General features: G+C 46.7%; 1 protein-coding gene across 1 annotated transcript in view; it reads right to left on the bottom strand.

The window, feature by feature from the left end:
- LOC142818052 (dual specificity mitogen-activated protein kinase kinase 1-like) overlaps window positions 1-18909 on the bottom strand; it is a 44666-nt gene that overhangs the window by 4862 nt on the left and 20895 nt on the right. The window contains exons 8-9 of the mRNA XM_075896263.1: window positions 7863-7939; window positions 939-1000 (exon numbers count right to left, since the gene is read on the bottom strand). Of these exons, the coding sequence (XP_075752378.1) occupies window positions 939-1000; window positions 7863-7939 (139 nt within the window). The remainder of the gene's footprint in view (window positions 1-938; window positions 1001-7862; window positions 7940-18909) is intronic.

The raw sequence follows: 18909 nt of genomic DNA, 5'->3' as shown, positions 1-18909 counted from the left end.
GGCGTACGCCCATAGGAGTCGGTGCATTTCATAACTAGCGAATACAATACTTATTTTTACCGCAGTCCCTCATTAACAAAATTTTTTAAATGAGAGTGTGCAAATCATCTAATCGCATAACATTAACTGCATTAAATACAGCACGATGACGATGTGGCAATAGACCACTTTTTACAATGCGAGTCAAGAGCAATGAAATTGCGGCTGCAAAAGGCTTGGCAAAGTTAGCTTATTGACTTTCAACAATAAAATGTGTTTCTAGCCAATTTTGTGTGTGTGTGTGTTTTTTTTGCCGCATTGTCGCAGTAGTGAAGCAAGAGCGAAATGTTTTGCTTTCTCCACCAATTATTATGGGTTTCAAACGTGTTAAGGTCAAGTGAAGCCACGTTTTGACTGTGCAGAAGGTTCAACTCATGCTATGCGCTATGTGCACCTTGCGCTTTCTTTTGGCCACTCATCCAAAGAAATGGCAGAAATAAGCTGCGTCCAAATATGTGGTCATTATGCATCAAGGGGATGTGCCATGCCACCATTTTTGTATGGACCGCTAAGCATTACAGGGTGTTTCAAATGACCTTCAACCTCTTACAAGAAGGCAGACCTTACACCTCTTCAAAAAGTTATTATAATTTTAATTATAAGCAATCTATAAACAGTAAAAAGCTAGGATCCCCAACACTACTAGTTCTGCTTCCTGAGCACAAACAAGCTCAGCTTGTTCACACTGAGCTTGTTCAAACCACAAAAACAAATAGTTTGCAGTCATCTAACGCCGCAATAGGTTGGTTGCATGTGAACAGGTGTAAACAAGAAAAGAATAAGAAAGCCCAGTCAAACGACAAGAAGAAAGCAAAACAAAAATAATACAGCAAGAAATGTACTGAAAAGAATAAAAAAGGCTGCAAAAAGAGCAAAAAAGCTTGACGAGTGTTACTGACCACCGATCAACGAGGTCCTTGAACTCTGGCGAGAAGACACCTGCTGGCACTGAAGGTGGGGCCTAAAAGCAAGAGCACAAGGTCGAGCAAGTGACAAGGGAGCCTTCTCCATAAGTATGTCCTCATCACATCAGTAAAATGAACGTGTTTCTGATAATTCGGTCTGTATCTAATGCACTTTGCTGGAACATTTTCGCAAGGCCAGCCTCATGAACTTTCTCATAAAAGATGTGCCTTTCTAAATTGCCACCGACTCTGATGACACCGATACAGATAGCCCATTCTACTGACCATATTAGTACAACAGCAACAAATGGTTCACTCTAATACAGTCAAGGCTCGTTAATTCAAACTCGAAGAGATCTCTGAATTTCGTTTTAATTATCAAAAAGTTTGAATTATCAGAAGTTCTGAGATATATAACTGTGGGTGAGGTGACACCCCACATTATGATTAAGCATTGATTTTATGAGATTTAAAAATGTTTTAAGCGTTTTTTAAACCCTATCTGAACGCAATGAGCAGAAAGCAGGGTTGCGATCAGGTCTCCTGATCAGGCCTTTTACTACTGCTTCTTTGCTACATGTGCCTCACAAAGCTCTCTATACCAGTTAAGAAGCATCATGGTTTAACATGGGTGTTCTTCGTTGCAAACATCTGTTTACCAATTAATGATGTAGCACGTAAAATATGTGAGACACAGGACAAGGAAACGGACATAGGGAAGTGCTCCTGTGTCTCACATATTTTACGCGCTATGTCATTAATTATGTCTTACCAACATGCCCAACTTTATACACTAATCTGTTTACTACTTTTTCTTGAAGACCTGAGGCACTTATTTTTCATTTTTAGACTGTTAGAATTATATAAGCACGCAAATTTTTGAATAATAGTGGGAAAGCAGCAGATATCTTCTGGTATGGAACTGCAAAAAGTAGGAATTAATAGAATGATAGAGTTTGAATTAAGAGGCTTTTAAATACATTGAAAAATAGAGGGCCAACCAAAAAATAAAATTTCATTTGAATCAATTGAAAGTATGAATTATCAAAGTTTGAATTATCGCGAGTCTACTGTATGTCGGTAATTTTTAGAGTGCTTGTACTTCAATGACTATAGTGGTGGCACCATGAAGCGGCTCAAATAATCAAAGGTTTGTAAACTATCAGTGCCAAGGTAATCGTACAACATTATTTATTAAACTAGTATCTTAATTCGGACTCAATTTTTGGTCTTTGTTTAAAGGCATTAAACTCTCGCTAACTAAATTACATTTGGCTGCAACACAGTCAACTGGGACGGTCCTTGGAGCATACTAAGCACCATAAATGTGCAAAGCAAAAGAGCAAGAACAGTGTTTGTATCCAACAGAAATGGGGTGGCACAATCTGCACTGCCACCGTTAATGGAGTGAACCATGTGGTAACGAGATGAAAGCCAGAATGCTTCATGCCCACTGCTGCATGCGACAACACATTGGTTGCGGTCTCTTCAGGAAAGCATGGTCGCCATTCACTAACCGCGTCCTTGGTAACCACAGCTTTAGAGGCTGCGTCTAGCTATTTTAGTTATTATATTACACATGTGAACAGCAAGAACATTATCAATGGTCGCATCAATGTCAATGGCGGTTTTATATACAGCAGCTGCAATAAACAGCACTTTAATCTTTAATGTGGTAACGCTAAGAAGCTCGTTTAACATAAATTCCGGTGTCGTTGTCAGCAACAACAGCGACGTCATAGGTTGTGTGCGAAAAATCAGTGTTGTCCATGAGTAAGAATTTGAGGTAGATGCAAATAAATAAATAATAATAAATGTTCGGTTTGAGAGAGACTGGGGATTTGAACCTGCCACCCCTCACTTTGCAGCACAATGCATTTAGCCACTTTTTCCAGCTTTTCCCTTGCATACATCCTATACTAACTGTAAGCTATACACTGAAAGTTCAATACAACGAACCCAGACATAACCAAATACGGTTAGAACGAAGTAAATGGAAAATAGTCTTGCAATAGATATTGTGTTAGGAATAAACCTTTATAACAAATTTTTGAATATAACAAACTTACTTTCGTGTAAGATGTAACTCTGTTATAATGAGGTTTGAGTGTTATATACACCATTTACTGTTGATGGTACATATATCTTGAAGGTGCATGAGAAATGCTGGACTACTATTTCCCTGTAAGAGGCCAAAAATGGCCCAAGTGCACATTCCCCTCGCCGTGTTTCGTCACGCCGTATGCATAGATATAGGAGGAGAATGGCATCCACAGTTCCGTTTTCTTCGCAGCGCAGTTAGGGAGTTTACTGAAATGGCAAGCGAGGCTAGTGATTGGGAAGGCGATGCGAACACGGTCCGCTTACGCTACCACATTCTGCTCTTCAAAGCAAATTGGAAGTACTATCCTCCAAGCGTTTTTGTCATACGCCTTCAGACCTGCATAGTCACCATCCATGATTCTGAATCTTTGGCTGGCAAACAGCAGCAACTAGGCTTGTGCAAATATTCGAATGCTTCGAATATTCAAACGAATAGTTAAGTATTTGAATTTGCTTCGGTTCAGGTTTAAATTATCGAATATTTTCAAAGTATTTGCAATAAATGAATAGGTGTACACTCATACCTCGTTATAACGTAATGGGATATAACGAAATAATAGATATAACAAAGTAAATGAAAGTTCCCTTGAAAGCTCCTTTGAGAACCATGCATTTTAAACCTCCTGGTAACAAAGTAAAATTGACCGGTAAATGGATATAACAAGCTAAATTAGTCTATCAAATAGTCTATAAAAAAAACCATCACTGTGTGTTTAGTATATCCTTTTCTGCGGAGTTTGACGCTCATTCGGCACGGCTCATTCAAAACTCCTGCGCCGACCTTACAGCCACGCCACGCGCGGCAGAGAGAGCCGTCGTCCTCACACAGCCAGCGGAGAGGAATGAGGAAGCACTCAGCAGGTCACATGACCGAGAAGCCGCGGTGCAAAGCGATTTCTCTCTCACTTAAGAACACACGGTGAGGAAGTTTCAGAATACTTACATTTATTCACAAATCAGAGAACATCAGTCATTAAAGGGCCAATAAACAGCCCTGAGGTCCAAAAACTTTTTTAAGAGATATATGTGTAGGGTTTTTTTTTTTTTTTTCGAACATGCTGCCGCAAGAATTTTGCGAATACGTGCTATATTAAGGAAGTTACAAGAGTTAGAACATCAGTCTAAGCTGGTTTCAAATTTTCACGCGGCCTCACCCCCCTTCTCCCTTCCATGAAGGGGAAGGCGTAGCCCATCGTCGTGACTCCGCCCACTTCCGCAACCTGACACCACGTCAGCGATTGACGTCATCGGTGAACTCGATCAGTTGCAACGCACTTCCACTTGCTACGAAGCATGGTTGTTTGTTTAGCGTTTGCCGCACCAGCCGCGGGTACACGTGGAAGCGTCAGGTGCGAAGTGTCGACCACAAACGATCAGGTCCCCGACGTACGTCGCTGGATGGCCAATTCGTTTCAGCCATGCAGCGCGCAGGGCCCCATCGTGAGGCACCCTGTGCCGATACTTCTTCGCTGCCCAGTTGCTTGATTTGCAGCCGACAACAAAGCAACGCTTTTTACCCGTGTCGCTCATGTCAAGGGCGAAGTACTTCGTACGTGCACGCGATAACTGCAAGGCTGGTTCTTTCACCGCAGTGCCAAGAAATAAGGGGCAGTTTAGTAGCTGTGGGTGGGAACAGGAACTGACGTTGACTTCACTATTGTTTTTTACACCTGATTTGGACCAATCGGCGAGCTGTATGCTACGTCACGTCGCCGATGGCCGAGTTGACATCACTGCGCGTTTAAGGGGGTCGGTCTGGCGTAGGAAATGAGCGGGAATTGTTTTTCGAAATAGAGGCTCTGCACGGCGAGCAGTGCTGTAATATTCAGAAAACATGATCGCTGCGGTCTAATCTACGAGTCGCCGAGCTTGTATGGTGGATGTAAAGAAAAGTTGGAGCCTGTTTACTGGCCCTTTAATTGAAGTAAGGTCTGTACACATTTGCCTTGCAGCGAGTCAATTAATTTCGCACCCAGTTTGCAAAGCGGAGTAGCACACGGCTAAGTTCAGCGCCAACACTCTCTAAAGACGACGGCAACGACTACGCCTCCGCTGCTACTCTCTGCACCGAGAAAGAAGGACTCTCCACGACAGCTTTCTTTTTTTTCCTTCTCTCTCTGCACATGGCCTTGAAAGGAGAAGGGTCTCTACGTGCAGCGATATTGGACTGTTTATTTTTCGTCGCACGCATGGTCGCGTAACGGTACATTGGGCCGCGAAGCGGTTTCCTTCTTTGCATGCTTATAGGTGTGCGCCCATCTGAGCATACATTGGGACAAACTGTTATAATCGATATAACGAAATAATAAAAGTAACGAAATAACTGTGGCTCCCCTTAAACTTCGTTATAGTGAGGTTTGAGTGATTAGTCCACATGTAACCACCTGTAAAGGTGGTTTCACTGCAATGTAGGGGTGCTATGTCGTGAAAGCACCTGTTCAAGAAAAACTCGCTTTGCCGCGAAGCCCCTCTTCAAGTTTAAAGGGGCCCTGCAACACTTGTTGAACATGGTCACAAAATGCTGTCAATCGGTAGTCGAGGCTACCGAGAATACGCGAAGTAAATATTATCGCGCAGCCCACGGCCTGTAATTCACAATAAATTTTCAAAGCTAAAGATTTCTTTCTTCCCTCGGCAAATGACACTACAAGCTCAAAAGTCACTTGTCACAGCCAAGAAGGAATATTGGCAACCCAAATGAACAGAGAGGTCGCTGCGGAGTTGCAGCATGGTGGATTCACGGAGGTCACCGTGTCCGCTGTCGCTAACACAAATACCGAGTTTTCTGCAGTTTGATTGTAGTTCGCGCTGCTTTGTAGAACGGGAGCGGGTTATTAATGCAGAGCACCTTATTTTAGTCGGCACTAGTGGTCCCACAAGCGCGAGCCGAGTTCTTGAAGTGGTCGCGTTGTGTATGTAATGCACACTACGCACTGCGTCTCGAAATTTGTTTACATACTTCGGGCGCCAAAGCGACATGTAGTCTAGTGATTACATGTCGCTAAATACAATGGTCATTTAATAGGTTCGAGTTAACAAGTTAACGCTGGTGCTTCACCTGGAAAGAAGAAATCTGCTTGGCAGTTCGTTTTTTCTTCACGGGCGGCACCATCTTGCCGTGCTCCTACTGTATACGACTGGCGCTTGGACTGTTTGGACCTCAGTACACAGCTTCCCTATATTGCCGCTAGGTGCCGCACGAATTGCTGGAGTCGCGAATATGGCTCTGGTCACAGCCATTGGCTGATTTGAGCATGGCGTGTTTGTCGTTACCGGGGCCGCCACGGGAGGTTGCCGCTTGTCCACGAGTATATGCGCGATAGCACTCAAAAGCCGCATATTCGAAAAAAGAAACAAGAGGTGCTCAAGGTCACGAGGTGTGTCCGACGTATTTTATTTCGCCGTGCCATTCTTCCCTGCTTAGCTTCCAGCTATTTCGTCGGGGCGAGAAGACAGAATGACATTGCAACATGCGACAAATTTTTGGAACACCGCTCGAACTGGATTGATTCTAGAAACTTAGCGGCGGTAAATTTGTGAGGCAACAACCATGTTTACTGGCTCCATTGCTACTTGAAAAGTGTTGCAGGGCCCCTTTAAAGGAACATGTTACCCTCAAATCAATTCATTTTATTAAGCTTGTTATGACGGCTTATATGCTCTAAGTATAATAAATTTCAAAACATTAAGTATCCTGCAGGTTATTACTCGCATTCTACTGAAACTACTACTCAAGGTTGTTTCGACTTCCTTCGAAAGAGAAAAAGAAATGGCATTTGCATATAGCTCCCGTTTCAATTCAAAAGAAATATTGTGCAGCTTAGTTATGTCATGATAAATATTCCCCTTTTTTTTATGTGATACATGCAATTCGAATTCAATTCGAAATTATTCGATCGAAATAACTATTCGCTTCGAACCTAAAACTCAATATTTGCACAAGCCTAGCAGCGACCTCTTCATTTGGCGTGTGCGGGCTACATGTCTTGAAAACTGCGTGCAATTACGATGCTAGAGCAATCACCATTTTGTCCACAGCAGATGCAGAGCGGTGTTCAGTAGCTAAGTTCAGATTCAATGTGCGTAGCTTGCCCACGTGCTTTGAGAGCTGTATGGGCACTGCTTAAGGTTGCATTTTTAGCAACCACAGTTCCTTCCACAGCAGTTGTGGTACCCAGCAGCTTCGTTCTTATTCTGTGCAATGTACATGCAATATGACAACACTCAAACATGGAGGAAGCTGCTGATGAGCGTTTCAGCCTCTGTCCACATGACATAAAACTTGCTCGCTATATCACGATTGACGAACGATTTGTTGCAGGCCATAATGCTTGTGAAAAATTTGTCACATGTGCAAGGTGGTGTTTGTGGTCGCAGTTCGTGACAAAGAAAAGGTCCTAAGCCTGTCTCGGATTAATTAATAGAAGTCAGTCTTCTGTTGTGGTTCCTTTGTGAAGGTAGTCAGAGGATGACGGGAATTATAAATTTTACACAGCTCTTATGCAACATGACAAGCGAATTCACACAATAATGGAGAAAATATAAGTGTATTCGTACTATAGACATTTGTTCGTGATTTTCTTGAATCTCACGTCTCGCGAAAATTCAGCTTGCGGTAAATTTGGGCACATTTTGCCGGTACCAAATTAACAAGGTTTTGCTACAAGCCGCCTTCAACACAAGAGTCGAAACTTCGGCTAACACTAATATAATTTGCACCTATTTTTGGCACTCTTACATTAATTGAAAGATTTCACTTGAGAGATTTCAAGAACAATCTTGTAAACAATGAACAATAGAAGCATTATTGCTCACTTCATTAACAATGTAGTCGAGAAGTTCGAAGATTGACATTGGCCGTGGTCCATCACCTGATGCCATGCCGGAGTTACCTGCAAAAAAAGAAAACCCCCTTAACACACCTGCTTCCTCTATATCTTCGAAAATAATCTTCAACACGAAACAGTCATTTATAGGCACGTTGCTCATAAAACAATCTGGCTTAAAACTAGTGATCAGTGCTTGAGACCCGACTGAAGAACTATTTTGCATGCACTTAACAATCACAAGTGATGAGTTGTAGCTTGCTTAAAGAGGCCCTGCAATACTTTTTGAGCATGGTCAAAAGACGCTGCCCATTGGTAGTAGAGGCTTGCGGCAACACGCGAGCCAAATATTATAGCGCATCACGCACCCTGTAATTCACAATAAATGATCAAAATTAAAAATAGCTTTCTCTTTTCTCAACAAATCGCAGAATAGGCACAAAAATCACTCGTAGTAAGCCCACCTATCAGCCATTGGCTGATTTGAACATGGCACATTCAATTGTTAGAGAGATCACCACGAAAGGCCGTCACTTGTCCACACGTGTGCATGCGATCGCACTGAAAAAGCCTAGTATTCTAATTGAAGGTCACAAGGCGCAAGCGACGTTTTTTGTTTGCCCCTCCCATCCCTCCCTGCTTAACTTCCAGCGCTTTTATCGGGACCAGAAAAAAGAGAATGCGATTGCAGCATGTGACAAATCTTTGTAACTTCACTCGTACTGGATGGATTCTTATAATTTTTGTGCCGTTGAATTTGTGAGGTAATACGCTTTTCCAGTGAATTAATTCCATGGTTACTCAAAAAAGGGTTTCAGGGCCCCTTTAGCATATTGCCAGGGAACAATAAATTTTGCTAAATAAAACGTAAGAAATATAGTGCAGTCGAACTTTGCTACAACGAACACCGCTTCAACTAAATTTCCGCTACAACGAAAAATTCACGATTCCCCGCCAGCAGTTCGTAGGAGTCAATGCATAAATATTGTCGCCACAACGAACACCTTTTCTTCGATTGTACGCTTCAACGAAATTTCACGGTGCAATTCCAAGCTCAGATACTTATTGCTATGCAGTAAACCCAATCTTCAACATTTCGATGCATTTTCAGAGCCTGAAAATGCGTCAACAAAGTCTAAAACATGCGTTGGCACCACCAGAAACGCCGCTATATCACTGCTGTTCAGCAAGCATGGGCACCGCTATTGCTCGTTAGTGATGGCAATGAGACTGCCCTGCTTTTGTTTTGCCACTGGCTTGTTTTAAGCCGCAGACGATCCGAAGCTAAAGCTCGGTCGCTCAATTCATGGTTTTCTTCTCACAGCTACTGGGTGCGACCGCGGCATAATGCCTTTTCAGATTCCGATCTTATGATTATGTTCACGCTTGGCCAGTGTGGTAACTAATCAGAGCGGCTGTTCGTCCGCATTATCAACAAAATCAGCTAGCCGCAAGTGATGTATGATAAGAATGGCATAGAATAATGCAAGAGTCGCCGCTCCACGATACCCTGCCTTCATCTCGGCATTGTTGGATACTTTTGACGACAGACAGCTGCTGGTGTTAACTTGTGAATGCAGTTTGGTTCGTTCACGAAAGCGGTTTTAGGCGTTGTTTCAGCTTGCTTTTCACCATGGCCTCGCTATGCATGGGTGATAATCACATCGTGATGCTGCTGGGAAAGAATAGGAAGCAGCAAACATTTTTTGAATTTTGAAAATAAAGGTTTCTTTGTTTTGCTAGCTCAGATCAGCGATAATGTTTTCGATTTCACTACAATAAAATTTTCGCTTCAACGAAATTTTTTCCGGGCCCCGTCAGTTTCGTTATAGCAGGGTACGACAGTATGCTCGAAAATATATTTTCATGGACGAAATCACAAAAAACTGAGTTGGCATTGGAGGTCTATTTTACACCACTTCGTTGTCTTCATTGGCAATTGCGCCGAGCTGCTATAAGTTGTCAAGGTCGTGACACTGTTTAGAGCTCAGTTTCTAGGGTGCCTAGACCTTTGAGCCAAGCACGAAATCTTGAAGTGCCATGCACACCAGTGTTTTTTTTTTGTGTGTGTGTGTGATCAGGCTCCATCTAAAAGGACTGTTGCACATACTATTGCCACTGCTCAGAGTAGCCAAGCCATGCTGGGAAACTTCGCGACCATTTTATACTGTTCTGATAAGACTGTGAGCATGAGATGATTATTCTTCTATGTCCCCAGCTATATTTCCGTGAATAAGGAACCCCACCCCTAGTTCTCTTCTGTCAGCCAAGCCACAATAGCAAAGGATGCGATTAATAAGCGTAAGGAATCCATTGTAAGAAGGCATAATATGGAGAGAATTGAACATGCTCTAAAGAATGGAGGAAGCGTCAAAGCGGTGAAGAGCAAACATTTAATAAGCAAAACACCATATGTATGCACTAGAGGACAAGGAAGGCAAAGTAACTATAGGATACTTAAGGTAGCGGAGGAGGTCCACAAAGATTTGTACAGTAGCCGGGACAACCATGACCATAGCGTGGGAACTAGCAATAACCCAGATGTCATGGCACCAGTAATGACAGAAGAAGCCAGAAAACCCTTGGAAGGAATGCAAAGAGGCAAAGCTGCTGGTGAGGATTAGGTAACATCAAATCTGCTGAAAGGCGGAGGACAGATTCTGTTCGAAAAACTAGCCACCCTTTTTACGAAGTGTCTCCTGACGGGGAGGGTACCAGAATCTTGAAAGAATGCTAACATAATCTTAATCCATAAGAAAGGGGACAACAAGGACTTGAAGAATTACAGGCCAATCAGCTTAATCTGCATCATATACAAGCTATTTACAAAGGCAATTGCAAACAGAACTAAGACATTAGAATGCAATTGACCAAAGGAACAAGCAGGATTTAGAAGAGGCTACTTAACAGTCGACCACATTCATACTATCAATCAGGTGATAGAGAAATGCTCAGAATACACCCAACCGCTATACATAGCCTTCATAGATTACGAGATGGCACTTGATTCAGTAGAGATATCAGCAGTCATGCAGACATTGCATGCGTCGACAAAATATATATACAAAATATATATAAACATCCTTGAAGAAATCTACAAAGGCTCAACTGCCACCATAGTGCTCCATAAAGAAAGCGACAAAATACCAATAAAGAGGGGTGTAAGACAAGAGTATACGATCTCCCCAATGCTATTTACCACGTGCTTACAGGACGTTTTTGGAAACCCAGAACAGGAAGAGCTAGGGATAAGAGTTAATGGAGAGTCCCTCAGTAACCTGCACTTTGCCAATGACATTGCATTGCTGAGTAACTCAGGGGACAATTTGCAATTCATGATTACTGAATTAGACAAGGAGAGCAGAAAGGTACGTCTTAAAATTAATCTGCAGAAAGCAAAAGCAATGTACAACAACCTCGGAAGAGAACAGCGCTTCGAGATACGTAGCAGTGCACTTGAAGCTGTGAAAGAGTACCGCATTTACTCGTATAGTCCTTGCACTTTTTTGGCGGAAAACCAATGCAAAGTTGAGAGGTGCAAGAATTACATGGGGAAAACTTTCCACAAAAACGTAAAGAGCGAAAAAGAAAACGAAGTGGCCACAGATCGGGATTCTCACACCAGCAACTAACAGCAAGCTTTGAGAAGTACCAATTAAAACTTACCTCAACAATAAAAGCACAGGTTCAACACAAGGCAAGATTTATTTGAGACACAAAAAGTGCAAGCAAATCGAGAATCAGAATACCATACGCAAAGCTTGTGGGCATTGCGGGCGTAGCGGTAGCGTTCGTCGCACAACAGCAGCCTTCAAAAGGTAAGCGTAGGACATCAGTATTGGGCTGATGGCTATTTAACAGAATCGCCCACAGTTTCCTTCTGAAGAAATAAATTTTACCATCAATCTCAGTTTTAGGCACACGGCAGGCCAAACGTGTCTTGGTGACTTTCAGCTGCCGACACCAGTAGCAAACACAAAACTCGTAGACTCCGAAGGGCCCACCAGCGGCCCTGTTGCCGTTGTTTAGTGCATGATCTATCACTTTCAACTTGAAAGCAGCCATGTAGCTTCAGTATCGCCCCATAACGTGACAAAATTACGGACACAACTGTGAGGGTGGCCGAAAGATGGCGTTACGTGACGGCATCATCATCATCATTGGGACGGGGAGTTGTGGGGGTTGCGTGCCTGGCGAAATGGGGGAGTTCGGCGCGGTTATGGAGAGTGGCAAGACAAAGTGGAGTGTTGTGTGCGATTTAGGGTTAGTGAGTGACAAGTGGGGGCTTGTCCGGGATGGCTTCAGGCCCGGCAACAGCAGCTGACGACATGCCTAGGCTCCAAGGTGTCATCGAAGAGCTGTTGCTGGGCACCGACGGCTCCGCCATGTAGCGCGAACGAATCGCGGCGGTTGTGCGCGATCGAGTGATGGAGCCGCTGCTGCCCACAGCTCCGCACGTGGGAGCATGGACTGTGATCGCTAACACTGGCGCGGTCCCTCGGGCCACCGACGACGCTGCGCCTCGGCTAACCGCTGCCCACCTCCCCCACTACTACGGTGTTAGAGACTTGCAGTCGCTGGAGGAGCTTCTTGAACGCCTGGAAAACTTCTGCCCCCGTGACGGGGGTCGCCGCCGATAAGCGACTGACTCACGTGGTACCGGCTGCCCTCGAGGGCAGCGTGAAGTTGTGGTGGCGGTTCGTTCGCGGGTTTGACTCGGGGGAGCAATTCACTGCCACCTTCCGCTCCGAGTTCTCGTCGATTGACGCGAAGCGTCGCCTGAACGCGGAGCTCGAACAGCGCACGCAGCACCCTGAAGGGAATTTGAAGGAGTTTATTTATGTGATCACTAGGTTTTATGACCGCATCAAGGAAGAGGTCTCCGGAGCAGAGAAGGTGCAGCGCGTACTGAGGCAGATGCACCCTCAGCTGCAAGATTTGGCGAAGGAGCATGCCTACAACGACCTCGCCAAGTTGGTGAAGGCGGCCGACGGCTTAATGGAGCGGGCTTGGCGTCGCCTCTAGTACAGACCACCGCCACTTCCGAGCAACCAAGTAGCCAGTAATCTGGCGTTCCGCCCTAGCCTGGCCCTCAACCATCGCTCACTGCCGCAGCCGAACACTATGGCGACGGCGTCGTTCGCCTCGTTTGCTGCTGCCTCGCGGGTGCCGCCGACTTATCACTGGCCACTGCATCCAGCTGCGCTAAACCCGTCGTACTGCCGAGACCGGCAGTACTTGTGCGACACAGCGCCTCCGTTCTCACCCTACGGGCCGGGACCAATGCAGCAGCAGGAGTCCACGAGTGGAGCAATGCGTGTGCAGTGCCATCGCTGTGGTGGATTCAGCCACATTTCTCGTAACTGTGCCACGAGTCGACAAATGGGGCCACCCGTTTGCTTGCGGTGCCAACGATCGGGTCACCTGCAAGCACAGTGCCCAGGAAACCAGTGGCAGTAGGTGCTGCCCCGGCGGACACCTACGGCAGTGCACACCAAGTAGCAACCACAGCCGGTGGCAAAAAGCCCCTTACGGACGTTCGTATCGGGTCGTTGACGTTCAAGGCCCTGCTAGACACAGGCTCAAGTGTAAGCTTTTTCGGACCGCACGCTGCCGCAGCGGCCAAGGCTTCTGGAGCCAAACCCAAGGCGGATGTACGCATGCTGCGTTTGGCATCAGGCTGGTCGCAGTCAACCATATCTCTAAAGTCTCAGATCGAGTGGGCTGCCGGTTGCCGCAGACAGTAGTTTTTGTGCATTCCTGACCTTTGCCATGACGTTGTCCTTGGTAGGGATTTCCTAACCGTGAGTGGCATCTCTCTGCACGTGTCACTTGGTGGCTGGACTGTCGGCACAGAACCACAAAGAATTGTGCCCTTTGTCAAGGCCGTTAAGGAACAGCCAGAGGCAGTGAATGATTTTAGAGACAGTCTGCGCTGCAATTTTGCTGAGGTGCAGCCAGTGTGTGTGCCAGTGTGCCGGAGGCGACTGCAGCCTGCAATGTGATCATTCCCGGCCACTCGTCGGACCTAGACCCACACATGAAACACGTTTTAGAAGAGTTTAGTGAAATCTTCACCACCACTCCGGGCTGCACAACCCTGGCAAAGTATCACATAGACACGGGACACAACCCACCTGTTCGATGCAAACTGCGACCAGTGAATGCCAAGAAGCAGGCCATCATGGACAACTGCATTCACGACCTGCTCGCACAGATCCTCATCCGCCCTAGCCAAAGTCAGCATGCCAGTGCTCCAGTCCTGGTTGAGAAGAAGTCTGGTGGCTACTGCATGGCTGTGGATTACCGCCAGCTGAATGCACACACTAAGGTGCCAGTCTACCCCATGCCTAGGACTGATTGGTTGCTGGCACAGCTGGGACGAGCCAGGTGGTTCTCAAGTTTTGATCTTTAACAGGGTTTTTTTTTCAAATCCCTGTTCAAGAGCAGGATATTCCAAAGACAGCGCTCATTTGCCATCGGGGAACTTTCGAGTTCATGAGAATGCCCTTTGGAGTTGCCGGAGGTCCTGCCACGTTCCAGACCCTGATGGACCGGCTACTGAAGGGAATCAATCACCAGTTTGCCATGGCGTTTCTCGATGATGTCCTGGTGTATTTGGAGACCTTAGAGGATCATTTTGAGCATGTTCAGGAGGTGTTGAAGCGGATAAGTTCGGCACAGATGACCATTAACCCAGAAAAAGTTCACGTGTGCTGTCAATACCTGAAGTTCCTTGGCCATGAAGTATCGCCCGGGCAGTGTAGGCCAGACAAGGAAAAAGTGCTCGCGGTGCTGGACTATCCTCAACCAACAACACTCAAACAGCTTCAGGCCTTCCTGGGACTAGCAGGCTATTACAGAGGGTTCATACATCAATTTTCTATCACTGCGCGTCCACTCACAGAACTCCTTAAGAAAAACCAATGTCGGCGGTGGGAGCTGCAGCAAGAGGAAGCCTCTAGAGCACTTAAGCAGTCCCTGGCCAACGATGTTGTTGTAAACCTGCCGGACCTCAACAGACCTTTTGTGGTGGAAACGGACGCCAGTGGAGTTGGCATTGCAGCGGTGCTTCTGCAGGCAGCCGAGAGTGATGCTCCACTGCGTCCAATAAGCTTCATTAGCAGGGTCCTCACTGAGGCAGAGCAGTGCTATGCAGTGCAAGAATGGGAGTGTCTGGCTGTGGTGTGGGCAGCGGACAAGTTCCGACCATACCTTGAGTTTACTGAGTTTGAGATACACTGTGATCACTCCTCACTGTATTGGATGTTCACCACAGACCAGGCCTCACCACGTGTAAAGCGTTGGGTGTTGCAAATGTGCCGGCCGACGCTTTGAGCAGAGCTCCCCTTCAGCACCAGAAAGTTCCAGGCCCAAGTCTACACGAGACGCTGTTCCCTATGGCTGTTCCAGAGCCCAGCCCACAAATCAGCTTTGAGGCAGCTGCTGTGGCATCTGAAGTGGACGACACTACTGCCTTGAATGATGCAGGGCTCCTTGCCCAGGAACAAGAGCAGGACCCCATACTGTCAAAACTACGAACTGTGATGAAGAAAGGGAAGCTTCCGCCCACTGACAGTGATCAAGCTTTGATCAAAGACCTGGCGGAGACGACCGAGATGGAAGAGAGTAGGTTGCTTGTACAGCACCAAGGGAACAGGAAAGTACCTTGGCTACCAAACCATCTCTGCAACTTGGTCCTGTGCCTGTCTCATGACCACCTGATTAGCGGCCACTCCGGCTTTTTTAAGACCCTCAAGCGCATTTCTCAGAATTTCGTGTGGCTGGGTGTGCGCTCGGACATATCCAAGTATGTGCGATGCTGCCAGGTTTGTCAGCACACCAAAGCCCACCGCCAGAAGCCAGAAGGGCTGATGAGCAGCCAAGTATGTGCGATGCTACCAGGTTTGTCAGCACACCAAAGCCCACCGCCAGAAGCCAGAAGGGCTGATGAGCAGCCAATGGGCCACTGCCCCCATGGAACAGCTCAGCATGGACATAATTGGGCCCTTGCCTATGACGCCTCGACGCCACAAGTACCTTCTCGTGGTGATTGACAAGTTCACCAAGTTCACTGAACTTTTTCCCATTACGGGCAGCAAACAGCAAGAGTGTGGTGGCCTGCATGATCCAGGTTTTTTGCAGGCATGGCACATCCGTCTCCGTTTCAAGTGATAATGGAAAGCCCTTTGTAAGCAGGTTGTGGAAGGGGCTCCTTGAGCACTCGAGCATACAAGACCGACACACTGTTTCGTACCGCCCTGCCAGGCAAATGGTAGAGCGCCACATTGGCACTATCAAGCAGTGCCTTAGGGCTTATTGCTCCAACCAAAAAGACTGGGACCAGCACATCCCTGAAATTGGCCTGGCCATGCGCACGACTGAAAGCGTTGTCACGAGCTACACGCCTGCCTTGCTTTGTTATGGCTGGGAGCTGAGGACCCCATGGACACAGGCTGAGGCCAAAGAGGACGCGGAGCCTCCTGCGACAGCATACTGTGCATTTGCTACTGAGGTCTCCAAGTGTCTGCAGGAGGTACTTGACTTCTCTAGGGCACACCAGGACCCTAGATGTGGCGCGCCCAGAAGACTCGCTACGACCAGCACAGGCGGCCCCTGACAATACAGGAGAATGATCTTGTTCTGCTCGAAAGCCACTCCCTCAGCGATGCCACCAAGGGCTTCTCCTCGAAGCTTGCACCCCGGCGTTCCGGTCTCTTTCAGTCAGTGAGACGTGTAGGACAGAATGACTTTGTTCTAGTGGACCCCAAAACGAGTCGTCACCACGGTGTGAGACTTGCAGATCACCTGACACTCTACCATGAAGCTGCAGGCGATGTGTAGTGGTGGCTTCACATTTCGAGGGGGGAAACCTGTAAGGGTGGCCGAGAGATGGTGTTACGTGACGGCTGCATCATCATCATCGGAACTTGGCCGAGAGAGGGGTTTACGTGACGGCATCATTATCATCATTGGGACGGGGAGTTGTGGGGGTTGCATGTGTGGGGAAAAGGGGGAGTTCGGCGTGGCTGTGGAGAGTGGCAAGACAAAGTGGTGTGTTGTGCACGATTTAAGGTTAGCGCGTGACACAACATACAAAACACGCCCCAGCGCGCACTTGCCACTTTGGCTTGGCTTGGACTGGATTGAATCTCCATGCAATAATAGTACGCTTGATGCTGAAGGGATGGCGCCAGATGGCGCACACATCATCATCAGTGGCTGGAATGAGCAGACATTATTGCGGCAGTTTTCCGGGGTGTGATAATTACTCGAGGAAAAAAAAATCGTATTTTTGTTGGGCGCGAGAATTGTGCGAGTGTGAGGATTACGTGAGTAAATACGGAATGTCTACTTAGGACAGGTAATAACCGCAGAGCTGAACCAATATACTGACGTAAATAGAAGAATAAAAATGGGGTGGAGCACATTCGGCAAGCATTCTCAAATCATGACAGGTTGATTGCCACTATCCCTCAAGAGGACGGTATATAATAGAGGTTTTTAGTTTGACGTTTTCACGCTCCGCTTAGCAGCTAAGCGGAGCGGGAACGCGAGTGCGCATGCGCCCTCCGCTAAGGCCCTAAGCGGGTTACCGGAGCGGGGAATACGGTCCGCTTACGAGCAGCCTAAGCGGAGCGCGGTGCGTCGCTGCCGTTTTTGCAAGCGGAAGGGCGACAACCCGCGCGCCCTCTCTCGTGCGTGCAGCAACTTTGCTCAATTCAAGATGGCTTCCTCCGGAGGCGGCACGCTTTCCGCGAGTGCTGCAGCTTCGCCGTCACCTGCCCAGTGCAAGCCGCGAAAACACAGTTTCAACGGTGAAAAATAAAAACGCCGCCACCACACACGCGTACAATGCGCAAACAACACACAGTGAATGCTTGCAATGGATCTGGAACGGAACCTTGCTGGCTTTTGAGCGGCTACTATCAAGTCAGAGCTTGCTTCTTTGTCAAAAAAATAGGCGGTTAATACATTGAAAGTGGATATCTAAATACTTCATGAAAAGATCATTTATACGTTATTGTTTTGCTTTGTATACGTGAAAAAAATGTTTTTTATTCTGTTTACCGACGATGAAAACGACCAGAGGGCACTGCAACTGCGAAAGGTCCGCTTCGTTGCCGGCAACGAATAACTAAAAGAGGAAAATCGGCCGCCGCTCCGCTGCGGCTTCGCGGGTGCTCCCGGAGCGGAGCGGACCACAAAAACGTCAAACTAAAAACCTCTAATAGCTGCATCTTGCCGGTACTCAACTACACAGGAGAAACCTGGAGACTTACACAGAGGGTTCAGCTTAAATTGATTGATTGATTGATCTGTGGGGTTTAACGTCCCAAAACCACCATTTGATTATGAGAGACACCGTAGTGGAGGGTTCCGGAAATTTTGACCACCTGGGGTTCTTTAACGTGCACCCAAATCTGAGTACACGGGCCCACCTTAAATTGAGGACGACACAGCGAGCAATGGAAAGGAAAATGGTAGGTGTAACCTTAAGAGATAAGAAGAGAGCAAAGTGGATTAGGGAACAAACCGGGGTTAAGGATATCATAGTTAAAACCAAGAAGAATAAATGGGCATGGGCGGAGCATGTAGCGCGTTGACAGGATAACCGCTGGTCATTAGGAGTAACTGACTGGATTCCCAAAGAAGGCAAGTGGGTTAGGGGGAGACAGAAGGTTAGGTGGGCCGATGAGAGTAAGAAGTTTGCAAGTATAAATTGGCAGCAGAAAGCACAGGACAGAGTTGACTGGTGGAACATGGGAGAGGCCTTTGTCCTGCAGTGGGCATAGTCAGGCTGATGATGATGATGAGATGAGTGGTTGAGCTTGTTCTGTAGCTAGCACAAACATCAGCCTTACATTAGAATGTTCGATCACCAATGCTTTTTCAAGTGTTTTTGGTAAACATGTACAGCAACAGTTTCCTGTTCTGCATCGTCCTTGCCGGACCGGTACATTTCCGACCCTCCGCTTTAAATTTCGCACCATGCTCACTGGGAGGTGCTGTCACCTCCCAGGCCTTACAAAAAG

The sequence above is a fragment of the Rhipicephalus microplus genome, chromosome 1 (assembly GCF_043290135.1).
Source record: "Rhipicephalus microplus isolate Deutch F79 chromosome 1, USDA_Rmic, whole genome shotgun sequence".
Classification (NCBI taxonomy): Eukaryota; Metazoa; Arthropoda; class Arachnida; order Ixodida; family Ixodidae; genus Rhipicephalus; species Rhipicephalus microplus.
This window is presented reverse-complemented; position numbering and strand designations above follow the sequence as displayed.